The following is a 16,665-nucleotide window of genomic DNA, read 5'->3' as shown; positions in this document are numbered from 1 at the left end:
CTGTTTTCTTTTTGACTTACTGAAGAGCATCTTCTAGGGCTTGCTGAAAAGCGACTCTACTCACGAACAAGATTAGAAAGCAAAGCGTGGCCTAGATGCGTGCATGCATATTAAAAAATCGTTGGCCTTCGTTCTCTCTGTTCAGGCAGCAGCGGTATTTACTTTGGACCTGGCTCCTTTTGAATTCGACACGTTGAGGTTTAGTCTAGCCTGGAATATTTTGGAGAGGGGGGGTGTCTTTATTTTAGCCTGTTATAAAAGTTCTTGTTTTGAACATCTGGCTTTTGTTGGTAGTTCTTTCCCCTTTCCTCCTCCTCCTCCTCCTCCTCTTTCTTTCCTGGATTTCAAGTCTTTTCAAACGGACTGAGTGACTTTTGCGTAGACAACCGTCTCCTTCAGCGTAGCCATCCTGCGCCGTTCTCGTCTTCCATACAAGCAGCTCTGTGTTCCAAGAAGGCTGTTTTTATCAACCAGCCACAGTGTTGAGATTTCCCCCCCCCCCCTTCTTCCTGTTAAGAGAGCTGGCCAGACTCAATGTGATTCAGAGAGAGAGAGAGAGAAGTCTTGCTGAGACTCCGGGATCCTTGGCGAACACATCTGGGAGAGGTTTTTGGAGTGCTCGCTTGCTAGCTGCATCTGCCGTGGAATTAATGGTTCATTTTCCCATTCCTCGGACAAAATGTACGAGCGGCACAAGAGACGGTACAGCCTGTGCGACATTTCCAAGGTGGACAGGACTGTTGATGTTGTGTTGTTAAAGGTAGGGTGTCGCTTCTTTTTGCGTTCTTATCCATAGCTCCTGCACAAGCCCCTGTCGGGGGACTAAGCGGCAGATAATATGATGCTCCCTCGTTGCCGTTTGTCACAACGGGTTGTGTATGGGTTTGTTCGTTTTCAAGGCATTGTTTAAAACGGCCAATAGCTCAGTGTTATGCAGCAGCACGATCCTGTGCATGTTTACTCGGGAGTAAGCTGGCGGTGTCCTCAGGAAGTTTTCAAAGGGTTTTCAGTAAAAAGAGGGAAACTTTCACACATGTTCGTTGTAGACTTAAACGCATAAGCCGCCTGTGTTTTGGTCAGTGTTTTCTCCCCTTTTTTATTGGAAGAATAAATAAAGTAGTCTGATGCAGAGAAATCCAGTACAATTGTACTCATGGGTGTTCCATTTAGGACTAGCTGTGGAGTAGTAATTCCCAATTCTTAGCGTGTTTATTTTGTCTACTGGCAGCCTTTGGCATAGTTTGCTAGCTGCGTTCCTTCTGCCGTTTTCTCTTCAGATTTTAATAAGAAAACTGTTGCGCCATATTTCTGTTTTCCAGCGTTTGCATTGTTTGTGTATTATACATTATTCCTTTCTCCAAGTGTCTTAAGGGTGGGACATATATTGTATATCCTCACAACAGCCCTATGAGGTAGGCCAGGCTGCGAGAGTGAGCATTTTCCCAAGTTTACACAGTGATGTTCATGGCTAAGTGGGGGGCTTGAACCTGGATCTCCTTGGTTGACGTCCAACACCATATCCACTACCTCACACCGTAATAGCTCACTAGATGGTGCTCTGCTAACCTGTCACCAGTGAGCTTTGTGGGAGAGTGAAGATTTGAACTCAGTTCTTCCTAGTCAAACAATCTTTTACAAGTGATGCTTTGCAATCCCTTGGGAATTTATATTCTCTCTCTCTCTCTCCCTCCCTCCCCCCCCTCCCTCCTCCTTACTTGACCCTTCATGCAGGAACTACAATAACATATAAAAAAACAACAAGCAATCTCTTAATCCCTTTCCCCTTTTCAGAATTTCACTCCCCTCTGCTCCTCCAAAGCCACCAGCTGGAAACTCACCAGCCTACCCTGGAGTGTGGTTTTGCCCACTCTAAGCTAAGATCAAAGTGAGTCTGTGGCTTTTCAGTTCCGTTCTCGCCTCCCTGTCCACTTCGAGCCAGGTGTGTGGGTACTTCAGCTCTCTACAACGCTTCCAGCATCACACACCCCCACTAAAAAACAACAACAAAGCCCATGGTTCCCTGCAGCAGCAGCACTGCAAAAGAGCAGGCTGTTCTACTTTGGGAACTAATTTAGAGAATGCAAGTGATTTGAGAGCCGTTTTATTAATGACAATATATTCTGCCAAAAAAGCATTTGGAAAAAAAAGAGTGTTCTCCCCCCTTCTCCCAAAGTTGTGTCCCCCCCCCTTTTTTTTTCTTTTTCCTTACTGGAACCGGGATTCGGTTTTGCCTTTAAATAGGGTGTGGAGGCGGGAGCTGCAAATACCTCCCTTGGCTAACGGTTCTTGGCATTCTTCCGCCCGCCATTCTCCCCCTTCACCCCCAAATCTAAAATTAGCATCTGCTCGACCGAACAGTAAGGTGTCAGTCTGGGAATGTTTTGTCACTCTTAAGAGCTTTATTTTCCTGGCAGAGAAGGCGACTGGAGGAGGGCCACCGGCTCCCTGGGTAACGCACTCTGGTTTGGTTGTATTTGCTTGGGAAGGAGGAACCTCTCTGAAATGGAGGCAAAAGGCAATTTGCCCATAGATTTCCCAGGACTTGCCGAATTTGAATCTAGAAATGTCTCGTTTTATTAGCTGCCGTCCGGGGAGGCAAACAGAGCAGCATCAAAACTGTTCTAGGTGAACTTGTATGCTCTGTGCTTCAAAGTTAAAACTGTGCTTCAAGGTGACCCAGATCCTGTGCCACGAAAAGCATGTCTAAATCATGCGAGTGCATAACTGTGCAAGCGGGCTGATTTTTGCAGAATTGATGGTACTGTTTTTAGTGCTATACTCTGGTTTGCGACAATAAAGTTGGAAACGGAGCAGATTGCTGAGTCTCTGCCCACAACCACTGGAAATTTCTTTCAGCCATCTCTCTGGTTTCTAGGATTTTCCCAGATTTTGTTCACAAGCTTTCAAGCACATCATAAGGGCTTTAAAATTGCTTTTTTTTAAAAAAAGAAAGGAAGATGAAAGATGAAATTCTAGGCTGACTCCTGCATCAATACCCCATGCTTTTTCGCTTTTTTAACCCTGCAGAATTGCAGCATACACACTGGCCTGGCCTTAAGGCAGGTTTGTAAACTTTCTTAGTCACCTGTGGTGACTAAAAGATGCTTTGAGTCTTCCAGGCCAGTTGGAACAGATTCTGCCTCCCTCCCAGGGATTGAAACCCGTTTTTTCTTCGCCTGTCCTCTGAAGAATGGTTAGGAGTTTTGACAACCTCGTTCACATTTGAAACTGCCCCAACTTATCTCTGTGATTAACATCACCAGTTCGTTCATATACACACCCTTCCTCGCATAATTTCCTTCCTTAGACTCATTGCTGAGCGTTTTTAAAACTTCATGGTATCATGGACCATTATTCTAGTTCGCTTTTTCTTTATGGGTTGGCATCTTTTCTAGTTTTACAGCTGCCGCATTGGAATAGTGAGGCCTTGATTGAAAAACTATTACATCACACAGACTGGGGAACAGAAATGAGCTTCTTTCTTACTCACCCTCCCATGATGCACAGACACTTACGTGAATGCTTAAGGACAGGACTAACCAGTTCGGGTGAAACGGTGATGCCACTGAAAATGGCATCTGTGTGTCTAATTCTCACCCCGTTCCCAGCGATATCGTCATGCAGCCAATGAGGTAGCGTAGGAGAGGGCAGGTAAACTCGCAGTGTGATGACGTCACATTACCTGCTGAGTTTCACTAGATATTACTGGGGGGTTGGCAGTAGAATCAGAGGAGACCTAGACACAGTGCTGCCATTTTCAACACCAGCCTTGCATCTTCCTCAATGTGTATTTTGCACTCTCTGTGGGTAGGTTCACTCAAAATACTCAATGTACGTACTCAAAATATGCAATGTACCCAAAATACTCACTCAAAATACTCAATGTGTAATTTGCACTCTCTGCGGGTAGGCTCAGTCACGTTACAAGCCCACATGAAAAGAGGGTGGGCAGATGGATTGGGTAAGCAAGGCTTACTCAGGTACACTTTGACAAGCATTGACTCTGGCTGATGCTGTGCTCAACATTGCACAGGTGGTGTAAATGTCAGAGTGCATGACCTGACATTTGGAACCCAATGAATAGCTGTGTCATGCCTTCTATGTGGTAGTGCTAGAAGCCCCGTCTGGAAGCAGCCGAAGCATTGACAACAAACTGATCTAGACTGATCAGCCACATAAGTCTGCACTCTAGCGGGAGCTGAGAAGGCAAGCAGTTCTCTTTGAACTGTTTCAACTAGTCATGGTGAGAAGACCGACGGCATCTAGGTATATTACAGCATTAGAGCTGCTTTATGGCTGGTTGCCATAGAACTATATAACATTATGAACTGGTGCCTAAGTTTGCTTCTTTTCCTCTGCCCTCACCATTCCTTTTTCCTTTTGTGCTGTGCCTTTTTAGATGTTAAGCCTAAGGGCAGGGACTGTCTTGTTTTTATTGATCTGTAAGCTCTTTTGGGTGCCTTTTCTGGCTGAAGAATGGCATAGAAATGTCTTAAGCCAGGGATGTTGGACTTCTTTCAGTCCGAGGGCCGGCTTCTATTCCGGAGAAGCTCCCGGGGACCACATTCTGGTGGTGGGTGGGGCCAAAGGCAAAATGGGGCAGGGCCAAAATACCAGCATATTTTAGCTTAAAACTCTTCCTGCTAGTTATTATACCTTAGGGGAGGCATTGCAACCTTTTAGAATGGATGGTGAGGGGTTTGGTGCCCCAAAGTTGTGAAACCACCAAGAAATGGATGGTTGGGAGACCGGGGGGGGGGGGGAGGGAAACGGGGCGTGGCTATCTGGGGAAGGCCTGATTTGGCCCGCAGACGTGACGTTTTGCACCTGAGCTACGTTTTCAAGATTCAGGACTAGGCTTTGCGGTACAAGATCAGATGCAAAGATCAGAAACTTCTTTTAACAAACAAGTGCGGTGGGGGGGAGTATGTTTTTTTGCATGCTGGGAAGCTAAATGAAAGCATGATTAAAGGAAATGCAGGCCCGAGGGTGTAACAAGGAAATGAAAGCTAAAAATAATATGCTTCCCCCTTCTTTTCCTCCCCTGAGTGAATTGAGTTTGATTTTATAGTTTTATCCCGGAAGATTGAATCTTGCAAAGCACTTGGATCTTGGAAGGTTTTCCAGTGTCAGAATACAGGTGAAGTGCCCTGAGATGACCTGGGGTGCAAGAGTACAGTAAATAAGCACTTCGGATTGACTCGTCTCTAGCTTTGACCTGAAGTTTAAGTCTGAGACTCAGGGCATGTCTAGACGAAGTGATATCTCGGGGATCATCCCTGTGCGCCCACATGATGCATAAGGGATCCCGGGGACAGGAAAGGCAAATGCTATTTTGGGCTGCATTAATAGAAGTATAGCTTCCAAATCACGTGAGGTACTGGTTCCTCTCTATTCGGCCCTGGGTTAGGCCTCATCTAGAGTATTGCGTCCAGTTCTGGGCTCCACAATTCAAGAAGGACGCAGACAAGCTGGAGCGTGTTCAGAGGAGGGCAACCAGGATGATCAGGGGTCTGGAAACAAAGCCCTATGAAGAGAGACTGAAAGAACTGGGCATGTTTAGCCTGGAGAAGATAAGATTGAGGGGAGACATGATAGCACTCTTCAAATACTTCAAAGGTTGTCACACAGAGGATCTCTTCTCGATCCTCCCAGAGTGCAGGACACGGAATAACGGGCTCAAGTTAAAGGAAGCTGGATTCCAGCTGGACATCAGGAAAAACGTCCCGACTGTTAGAGCAGTATGACAATGGAATCAGTTGCCTGGTGAGGTTGTGGGCTCTCCCACACTAGAGGCCTTCAAGAGGCAGCTGGACAAGCATCTGTCAGGGATGCTTTAGAGTGGATTCCTGCATTGAGCAGGGGGTTGGACTCGATGGCCTTGTAGGCCCCTTCCAACTCTGCTATTTCCGGGATAGCTGGGCTGGCTTTAATCCTGACTTTTCCCACGGTCTCGACATCGTCCCGAGACCGTGGGACATGTGGGCAGCCATCCCGGTTTCTTCCCTGCTCCTTGCGAGTAACTGCGATGAGCCGGGAAGCAGGTGGGCTTTTTTGTTTTGTTTTTTTTTACTTACTTTTTTTACTTACTTTTTCGCTGGAGCGCTCATGTGCTCCAGCTCCTGTGTTGTTTCTTAAAAATGGTGGGCACGACGTCCTCCCAGACGTTGTGTACCGTGTGTAGACTGAGGGGGAAGATCTCGTGATCATCATATCATGAGATCATCCACCCGCACCCCCCTGGTCTAGCCATGGCCTTATTTTCCAGCTCTTTGGGGGATGGAGGTAAATTGTAGGAGGAAGATCCCAGCAAGGGGGTGGACTGTTTCCCATGGCAATGCACCCTGTCCTTCATTCCCATTCTAAAGTTTGAACCACCCTCTCCATTCCTCAATTATTCCAGCCCATGCCTATGAGAGAGCGAATGAGAAGGATCACTGGGGAACAAGAGGGAGATATCTACATTCTCCAAGGAATTCTGAGGTTTGCAGAAGGATCAAAAATACTTTTAGGGCAGAATCCTATGTATGTTTAGACGGGAGGGAGGGGGAAGTCCTACAGTTCCCAGCATTTTTTTTCTAAACATGCATAAGATTGTGACTTTAAAAAAAGCCAGGCAAATGAGGCGTGTTTCTGGACATTTTGGGCAGTAATTCTGCACTGGAGGTTGGTCAGGAAGAGAGACTTTAGATCTTTCTTTGCAAAGAAATTGGTGTGTGTGGGGAGGGTGGGTGGGTATGTGTGGGTGCCGCCAGGTTCCGTTCTCAGCTGACAGGTACCGCTGTTGTACTTGGTTGTACGCTGTTATGTCTCGGTTGGACTACTGCAACCTTCTTCTCTCTGGCCTTCCTTCGTCTCACATCAGTCCACTGGTTTCTGTCCACCACTCTGCCGCTAAGATCATCTTCCTGGCTCGCCGCTCTGACCATGTTACTCCACTTCTGAAATCTCTTCATTGGCTTCCAATTCACTTCAGAATCCAATATAAACTTCTCCTGTCGACCTTCAAAGCTTTTCACGGTCTAGCTCCTTCCTATCTCTCCTCTCTCCTCTCACACTATTGCCCCGCTCGTGCTCTTCGCTCCTCTGATGCCGTGTTTCTCGCCTGCCCAAGGGTCTCTACTTCCCTTGCTCGGCTTCGTCCATTTTCTTCCGCTGCCCCTTACGCCTGGAACGCTCTTCCAGAACATCTGAGATCCACAAGTTCAATCGCAGCTTTTAAAGCTCAGCTAAAAACTTTTCTTTTTCCTAAAGCTTTTAAAACTTGATGTTGTCTGGACTTTACACTGTTAGTTTTACCCTACCCTGTGCCTGTTTACATTCTCTTCCCCTCCTTATTGCTTTACTATGATTTTATTAGATTGTAAGCCTATGCGGCAGGGTCTTGCGATTTACTGTTTTACTCTGTACAGCACCATGTACATTGATGGTGCTATATAAATAAATAATAATAATAATAATAATAATAATACTCACAACACTTTGTGCCTTGGGAGATCTAGCTAGCCTGAACTTCACACAAATGGGCCACCATGCAGTTTTATCACCCCCGGAATTTTGTAAGCCTTGTGGTGTGAAATCCATCAGCACTTGAAGGAGCCAACTGGGTGGGTTATGGTGTGTACCACTAGTGTACCATCATCGGGTGTACTACTAGGAAGAATAAGGGCCCCCCACTTTAGATGGAAGAGTTAGGGCATCAATGAAATGTACCAAATCATCAGTTCTTTGAAAATGTTCGTTGTTACTGTCATCATACAGAAACCACGAAACAAATACGAGAAAATACAATCTTATTGGTAAACAAAACTCATAGCAAGTACATTTCAATTCATGTGGCTGCGTGCAAGAGCAAACAAAAAGACCCTCATATCCATTTTTTTTTAAAAAAAGTCTTTATTTTTCTCTCCCTCTTAATTTAACATTAGATGTTGGTTTCACCACTTTAGCCACGCACGTTTTAGCTACCATTTCATTTAACCATTCTAGTTTCCGAAGGCTCATCGAACATTTTCCATTTGGAAGCTACTAAGATCTTTGCTGCTATTGATAAATTAGCAATTAGGGTTCTTGCAAAACCATTAATGTCTGTTAAGGGCGCAATCCTGTGCATGTTTTTTTTTCTGGCTAAACATGCATAGGATTGCATCTTAAACCTCTCAGTATACAGTGGAAGCTGATGACCTGTATTATTCCTTACACAGTCAAGTGCTTTCCTCTGGTTTTGTTTCCATCCTATGTCATTTCCACCATATATGTTCACCATCTACATCCTTAGCTTTATGCCTCCCCACAACCTGTGCCTGGTAAATTGTATATTCTCTGCAGCCTTTGGGGTGTCAAACACCCCCGATACAGCCTTTTTCTAAAAGTTTTCCTTATTATTTTCGATTGCCTTTACACAGCTGCCTAATTAGATTTCTGTAATTCTTCCATTAATTGCCAGGAAGCTGATAATCCAATAACTTCCGTCTCTGTTTAAAATGGTCCCCTTGTTTCCGCCCCCACCCTGCCCGCCTGCCCTAAGGTCAACGAGATTGCATACATTTTTGTTTCTAAACAGTTCTACAGATTTCTAAACAGATATATAGTGTGGTGTAGTGGCTAAAGTGTCGGGCTGGGAGTTGGGAGATCTGGGTTCTAGTCCCCACTTGGCCATGAAAACCCATGAAAACTCAGCCCAACCCACCTCACAGGGTTGATGTTGTAAGGATAAAATGGAGAGGAGGAGAATTATGTACACCGCCTTGGGTTCCTTGCAGGAAAAAAGGTGGGATATAAATGCAATAATAAATAAATAAATATAGCGAGGTGGTGGGCACTATTTGGATTGAATAGCCTTGGAACCCATCCTTCCTGTGTTCTAGGGATAAATCAGTTTTACTGGCTGCATTGTAGAGCTGTTTCGTCTGCTGCAATTGGTCTACATCCCTTGAAAACATTCCTGCATTGATGTGTCTCTTCTCCGTTTTTCTTAGATCAATCGTGAAAACTGGTGTCCCGTTGAGCCTTCTCCGGATCCCTCGTTGTTGAAACCAAAGCGCCCTTGCAGTTCTACAGGTAAGAAGACATTGGTCTTTACCCGTTGAGATATAATAGCACAAAGATGATGTGTTGCTATTGCGCTTGGTCTTCTGGAAACAATTGAGCCATGTGAAACCGTTGAGTTCCTTGACACTCTTTGCCAGGCTGCAGTGGACTGGGTGAGTTTCCAGGGTCGATTTGATGCAAGCTGAAAACTTTAAAGGGGCAGAGCGTTTTAGGGAGCACCATCTTCTGGGAAGGGCCATAGAACCAGTGGTAGAGCACCAGTGGTAGAGCAACCTCTAAAATCTCCAGATAAGGTGGGTAAAGATCCCCATCTGACCTCAGAGTTTGGTCAATTGCTCTTATGGAAAAGCTGATCTAAGTCAAAAAAGCAACCAGGAACGTTAACTATAGACAAGACTTCTATGCAGCTTGGCATCAATTTATAGTGTATATGATTAGGCACAAGGAATATTAAAACCACCAGAGACTCATGGTCAGTTATGGAAAGATTTCTTAGGATAATAGCATATGAATGGAGTAGGATAAATGGATAGAGTACAAATGAGGCAATCTCTGTATTATAATGTAGGCTATTGATGACAGATGGTTATCTGTGTATCCCCAAATTATCTTATTGTTTATTAATGTCTTATTTGTTTAAAAAATACAAAATTAATCATGGAAAAAGTGATCCCCATCTGAAAACTTCTCAGAACCTTGGAGAGTGTTCGCTGGATGTCCCCAACCTAGACATCCCTTCCAGATGTTTTGGACGCATCTTCCATGACAGTTGGGTATGCTGACTCGAGATTATGGGAGCTAAAGTCCAAAATATCTGGAGGGTACCAGATTGGGGGAAATCGGTGTAGACAGTACTGAGCTAGACGGACCAGCGGTCTGACTCAGTGTGAGGCAGCTATCCTGTATTCATGCCCTGCATTTCTTTTCCAACAGAAACTGAAAGGCAGCTCATAAATTGTATTTGTAAAGAAATAATAACTAGGGCAGGAGATGGTGGTTGTTTTACGTTATTCCACCGGGCATTGAAAGATGGTTAACGGGTACTGATGGAAAGCCTCCCTATCCACATTCTCCGCACGATGCATAATTTCGTACACCTCTATCATGTCTCCCCTTAGCCTCCTTTTTTTCCAAGCTAAACAATCCCAGCTGTTGTAACCTTCCCTTGCAAGGGAGATGCTTCAGCCCCTTAGTCATTTTAGCTGCCCTCCATTTTCAGCTTGGTTTTCAATTAAAAAACCCCCCTACGTTATAACCAGTTGTTACACAAGCTGCAGATTATAACCATGCTAAGGATATTATGACATTTTGCAAGCGGTGCAAACCAGTGCAACTTAGCATGGCGTTCGGTTAGTTCTGCATTAGATCCTTAAACCCAGTTTAGCCCAAATGGCTCCTGTTTGCCCTTTGTCGTGTGAACTGGGCTCTGCCCACAAATTCCCAAGAGAGAAACATGCCAGTACTTTCTGTTTGTCACCCAGAATCCAAATCGTTGGGTTGGGATTTTCCTGCCAAAGTGATGGGGAGAGGAACCCTATGGCCCCTTGACAGTATCTGGGGGTGGGGGGTATAGGAAAGTTTGGATTCCTGGATCCGAGGTCAGAGTCAGTGCTCTGACCTCGGACTCTCACAGCCAGCGCGGAGAGAAGTGCACTGCCTCCCTGAGTTGCAAAACTGACCTTGGAGGGAAGGTAAAGGGGGGCGTTCCTTTGGGCCGGGTGGGAAGGAGACTATGGAAGCCAGCTTATGACACATCTTCCAGCCTCCTTCTCTCCCCCTTCCTATCTCCTCAGCTAGACGGGTGAAAAAGCCCATCTAGCTAAAATGCAAAGTGGGAGGAGCATGGAGACAAATTTCACCTCCGCTGCTCCTCTCGCTCTGCATCGGATGGCCATAAAGTCTGGAGGTTTATGGCCATCCCCGTAAGACTGCACCCTAAAAGGACAGGAACTCCCATGCAGCAAGGGGCTGGCAACCCCTCCAAGGCGTGACTCATTGGAAGCAAAGAGTCGTTTTCGGTGTGTCCGTTCTAATCCTTTGCATGTACATTATTGGGAAAGAGCAACATGCTCCCTTGCGTGTTGACGCCCTGTCTGGCCTTGAGGGTGAATAATGAATGCCAAAAAGTTAAAGGCCTCGGGGTGTTGCTGTTGTAATCAGCTGACTGGCTACCTTAAGAGCATGCTGGCCGAAGAATGCACCGGACGACAAAGTGTCCGTGATGAAGAGATATTGTACGTCTGCAGGCCCTCGAGGCGAAGCAGGGCTGGCATTGCCTCCGGAAGCCAGAAAATAATGTTGCCTGCTTAGCTGGGGCCTGTGGGAAATCCTTTGTTTGGGCTTCCAATCAAACTTGGGGCTCAAACTCTGGTGTTACCACAGGGAGAGTAAATCTAAGGTGAAGGTTACACAGCGCGGCTGTTGTCCACATGAATAGGTTTTAAGGCTCAGGTTTAAAGGATTCCTCGTCTCACTGAGGTTCAGCGTGAAGAAGGAACTGGGGGTTTGCAGCCCCTTTAAAAACTCAAGAATGTGCCGCTCCTATTAAAATGTCTGAGTTAGTAGAGTGTTACCAGACTCTTGTCTCTCTTCCCAGGATGCCTCTGCCTACTAAAGAATCGTTCTGTGGCTACTTTAGAAAGCAGGAAAGGGGAATATCTTCATCATCACTTTGTTCAACCCAATTCTTCTTTTGAAGGAGCATGTCATTGTGTGTGTGTGTGTGTGTGTGTGTGTGTGAGAGTGAGAGAGAGAGAGAGAGAGAGAAGGTATGTGTGCGTGTGTGTGAGAGAGAGAGAGAAGAGAGTATTTATGTGTGTGTGAAAGATAAGTGTGTGTGTGTGTGAGAGAGAGAGAGAGAGAGAGAGAGAATAAGAGGGAAAGTGTGTGTAAGAGAGATAAGAGTTTTTTGTGTGTGTGCAAGAGAGAGAGGGGTGTGTGTGAGAGAAAGAGAGTGTGTGATGTGTGTGTGTGTGTGTGAGAGAGAGAGAGACGGGGAATGTGTGTGTGAGAGAAGAGTGTTTGTGTGTGTGTGTGAGGGAGTGAGAGAGAGAAAGTGTGTGAGAGAAAGAGTGAGATGTGTGTGTGTGAGAGAGAAAGAGTGACATGTGTGTGAGAGAGAGCAAGAGAAGAGTATTTACGTGTGTGTGAGAGAGATAATATTTATTTATTTATTATTTATTTATTACATTTATATACTGCCCCCATAGCCAGGGCTCTCTGGGTGGTTCACAGAAATTCTAAAATTAAAATAAAAACGAGTATACAAAATTTAAAATTCTAAAACACAGAACATACACACATAAAGTGTGTGTGTGTGTGTGTGTGTGTATGCGCAAGAGAGCGAGCGAGGTATGTGTGAGAGAAAGAAAGTGTGTGTGTGTGTGTGTGTGTGTGTGTGTGAGAGAGAGAGAGAGAGAGAGAGAGAGAGAAGAGTATTTATGTATGTGAGACAGAGTCCTAAAAGGTGGTTTATAAATATATAAAGCTAGGACATTCTACCACCCTGGCATTTTACCACCCACTTCTACTGTATATATAGACTGGACCATCCCTGTCTCCCTATGTGCATTAAAAATGGCCCACAGTGTCATTTTGATGTGCGCTTTGGGGGAAAAAATGGAAGTGGAGTGTTCAAGCCATAAATCCTGTGTGCGCGAGGAAGCACGGGGCACGGGTGTGTTGGGGGGCTTGCCATCCTTCCAGCTTCATTGCGATGGTGTCCTTGTCACTGGAGGCTTATCAAGGCCCTCGATAGAGGTGGAAATGATCTCTGATTGCGCAACCCAGGCACACTCAGAGCAAAACAAGCGAAAACAGAAAAATAAATCCGTTTTTCCCCCTGGAAAGAGGAGGGTGCGCTTCCAAAGCAGCCTTTGGCTTTGGAGTTCTCAACACTCACAGGATAAATGTGTTTGGGTTTCCCCCTCCCTTCTTATTCCTTAATCCTCCTACATATTTGGGGTCATAACTGACTCAAATGGGGAGGCAGAGATTTCCCCCCAAACCTGTTCATAATCCTTGTACTCTTCTACAGTAGAGAGATAAATTGTTCTGTAGTTCCTTTCTTTCTTTTTTCGTTTCATTCTTCTCTCTCTCTCTCTGTGCTATTCAAGGTTTTTTTTTACTAAAAGGGCATTATGTCAGTTAGAGCCCAACTTAAAGTCGAGGGGAGGGGGAAGGAGAATGGAAAACTGCATATCCAAGGTATTTGGGGTTTAAATGATCCCAACCTGATGAAACCTATCCTTCCATACCAGAATAATTGAATTATTTTAACTGCTTCATCAACACAAAGAGGTTTAACAATTCACTTACTTTTTGGGTGGTGTGTGTTTAAACGCGTATCCCGAGTTTAAAAGAAAGAGTGTCAGCAACGCATCAGAGGTCATTGTAGACCTAGGCGACACTGAAAATGGCAGTACCACATCTGTTAAGTTATTCTTAATGCAATTTCATTTTTTTACATTAATTTGAAGACAGTGGTTAGAAATAATGGAAAGCCGTGGTTTCATACTGTATTAACAAAGTGCAGCAAGGCTCAGACTCACACGTGCCCACCTTTCACGCACTGAAGGTAGCAATAGGAAGCCTTCGCTGCCTGTGTTCAACGAACCACAGTTCCTTGTTACATCCAAACTCAGGGCACTATGGTTTGTCTTAACTCCAGTTAGGACAATTTGGGTCAAAGTATGATTTTGAAATCTAGCTTGCTCACTAACTGGATTTTGAAGGATGGGTGGGCAGAAGGTAGATCTGGATCTACTGGAAGGTCACTGGGTCATTTGCATTACATCAGAAGGAATTTGATTCTCGATTGTTCAACAGTAGCAGCAACAAAACGCCTCCCTGCCTATCCTAAATGATATGGCTGACACGAAGAGTGCTTGGGGAAATCAAGAGTGGGTTTTTATGAGGAAGGGCTGTGAACTCCATTCAGTACTGGTACTTGGGAACGCATTCCCAGGCTCAGAAGTCTTTGCTTTTGCAAGCCGGAAGTCTGTGATTTATTTCAAATCAGAAGCAAAAGCTTCAAATCACCACGTGCGTGTGCAAATTAGGAGGGAGGAGGAGCACATGGCTCACTACTGCTGGTCCAGCTTTTCCCAACCTGGACTCTCCCACGTGTGTTTCGGACTTCGAATCCCATCAGTCCTAGCCAGCATGGCCAATGGCCAGGAATGTTGGGCATTGTAGTTCAAAATATCTGTAGCCGGAAAACCTTGGTTTCTCATAATGTCTGAACCAGGCCGGTTTCAAACACAACTCATTGTTTATTCTTTAAAAACAACAACAGCCCATTGGATAGAGTCCAGCTAAAGCCCTATTATCCAACTAAAGTCCAAATAAATAAATAAATTGTGGGATCTTGAATTCAGCCATTGGGTAAAATCCAACTAAAGTCCAACTTGGAGTACACCCATTGAAATGAAGTTAATCATGACTAACTTAGGTCCCATTCATTTCAATGAGTCTACTCCAAGTTGGACTTTAGTTGGATTTTACCCAATGGCTGAATTCAAGATCCCACTATTTATTTATATCCTGCCTTTTCTTTTCTCTTGCAAGAAACCCAAGGCAAGTTACAAGATCCTCCTCCTCTCCATGTGATCCTTACAACAACCCTGCGAGGTAGGTTCGACTGAGAGTCAGTGCCTGGCCCAAAGTCACCCAGTGGGGACTCGAACCCAGATCTCCCGAGTTCTAGCCCAACACTCTCGCCAGCTCTTTATCAGGTTACTTAAGTGATCTTCCCAAGCCTTAGCAGAGTTAGAGAAAGGTGGTTTTCCTTCCTTCCTTGCATATCCCCTTCCTCGCGCCCTTCTGCCGACCTTGCCGCACCTTTCAGCGCATGAGTTGATTAACTTCTCCGTGTCTGCCCGGTGGTCAGCCTGGAACTTCCTTTCCAGTTTTCCATCTGAACCATTTTTGCAGAGCTGGCTTCTTTTCCAGTCTGGAATGCGGTGGGACATGCTCTGTTAAGCTGCCAGCTGGATCAGCGGGAAAGCTGGCTTGCAGATTGTTACGGCTTCTCTCCCCCCTCTCACCACTAGCCAGGGCCTCCTTCTCTTTTCCTTTCCCCCCGTCATGGAAAAGGAACTCAGGCTTGCCAGCTGGGGTGGAAAGCGGAGAAGGTGCAGGGAAGTGAACCACACCTGGCGTGGCAGCTCCTCCGTGGAATGCTGCCATTCCCAGCTCCGGCTCTCTGGCTGCCTTGGGCTGTGGTCTACTGCACTGATGAGGGTGGACTGGCTGGATCCTTCGTAGCGAAGAGTGTAACCTTTGAGCTGGGAAGGCGCCAGGACAAACCTCAGAGCCGGGAACTCACTGCGCAGCCTTCGGGAAGCTCCCGTGTTTCCGTGTCGGTACTCCATTTGCAACATCGGAACGATAATACAGAACTACCTTAACGGCAGGGGTGTGAATATGATGGATAAAAGCAGAGTTAAGGAGCATAAAAAGGACACAATGTAAATACAAAGCAAATGAATTAAAATCGACAATATTTTCACATAAGAGCCCTTGTCTTTCTAAACTGAACATCCAGTGAGTTGATAAAAAGTGCTCTTTTGAGCCACTTTTTATCACATCATTGGATGTTCAGTTTAGAAACACAAGGGCTCTTTTGTGAAAATATTGCCGATTTTAATTCCTTTGCTTTGTATTTAAATGTTGTCGTTTTTATGCTCCTTGACTCTGCTTTTATCAACCGTTTGCATTCTGTTAAGGCTAGTACCTTCTTGCGTGTGGGGCGTGAATATGCCATGATTCCACAGCAGGGGCCATAGCTCGGTGTGACAGAGCACTTGCTTTGCATGCGGGAAGGTCCCAGGTTCGATCCCCGGCTTCTCCAGGTAGGGCAAGAAAAGAATCCTGCCTGAATCCCTGGAAAGCTATTGCTGCCAGTCAGTGTCGACAATACTGGCCGAGATGGACCAAGGGTCTGACTCCGCATAAGGCGGCTTCCCAGGTTCCTATGAGTGCAGAAAAAAGCACAACATGCAGCTCTCTGAGCTCTTTTCCTTTCCTCTTCTTTCTGTTTCTTTCCTTAGCAAGTTTCTAGTCCCTATGGCTGTGACTATACAATGTATGGGTGGAATCCCAGAAGCCAAAGTATAGTTATATAAGATTCCCATTGCAGGGCATTTCAGTGGCCTACATTGCATCTTGTCCCACCTTCTGACTAGTGAAAGCAGAATGTCAGAAGTACACCGAATATGAGAAATTACACAAAGGTGTGCAAAATCACACAATCCACAGACAGAATTAAGCTTTCCTTCTTGCGGAATTAGGATTTCCTTGATGCAGAACCTATGATGATGATGATGATGGTTATGATGATTATTAGGACCTTTACAGGGGTGTTGTAAAACTTACAAATTTAATGTATGTGATGTGCTTTGAAAGAAACGACTATGGACATACAAAGAATCCTGATCCCCGAGGCTGGGGAGGGGACCTCGCTCAATGGTGGAATGCATCCTGAGTCATAGATCAGCTGCTATGCTACAGCAGAGCCAGAAATACACCAAGTAGGACATAACACTTTGAAAGCAGTTTGAAAATGGTATATGAGTGTGTCCTGGGCCCGAACAGTTGTCAATACCATTATAA

At 45.4% G+C, this 16,665-nt stretch overlaps 1 protein-coding gene across 2 annotated transcripts in view; it reads left to right on the top strand.

The window, feature by feature from the left end:
- The window catches only part of AKAP13 (A-kinase anchoring protein 13), a 298,396-nt gene that overhangs the window by 197,629 nt on the left and 84,102 nt on the right, over positions 1-16,665 (top strand). For both annotated transcript variants that reach the window (XM_063142172.1, XM_063142171.1), the window contains exon 10: positions 8,979-9,060. In XM_063142172.1, the coding sequence (XP_062998242.1) occupies positions 8,979-9,060 (82 nt within the window). The remainder of the gene's footprint in view (positions 1-8,978; positions 9,061-16,665) is intronic.

The sequence above is a fragment of the Elgaria multicarinata genome, chromosome 16 (genome assembly GCF_023053635.1).
Source record: "Elgaria multicarinata webbii isolate HBS135686 ecotype San Diego chromosome 16, rElgMul1.1.pri, whole genome shotgun sequence".
NCBI classification, from domain to species: Eukaryota; Metazoa; Chordata; class Lepidosauria; order Squamata; family Anguidae; genus Elgaria; species Elgaria multicarinata.
Note: the sequence above shows the minus strand (reverse complement) of the source record. Positions and strands in the feature narration are given on the sequence as shown.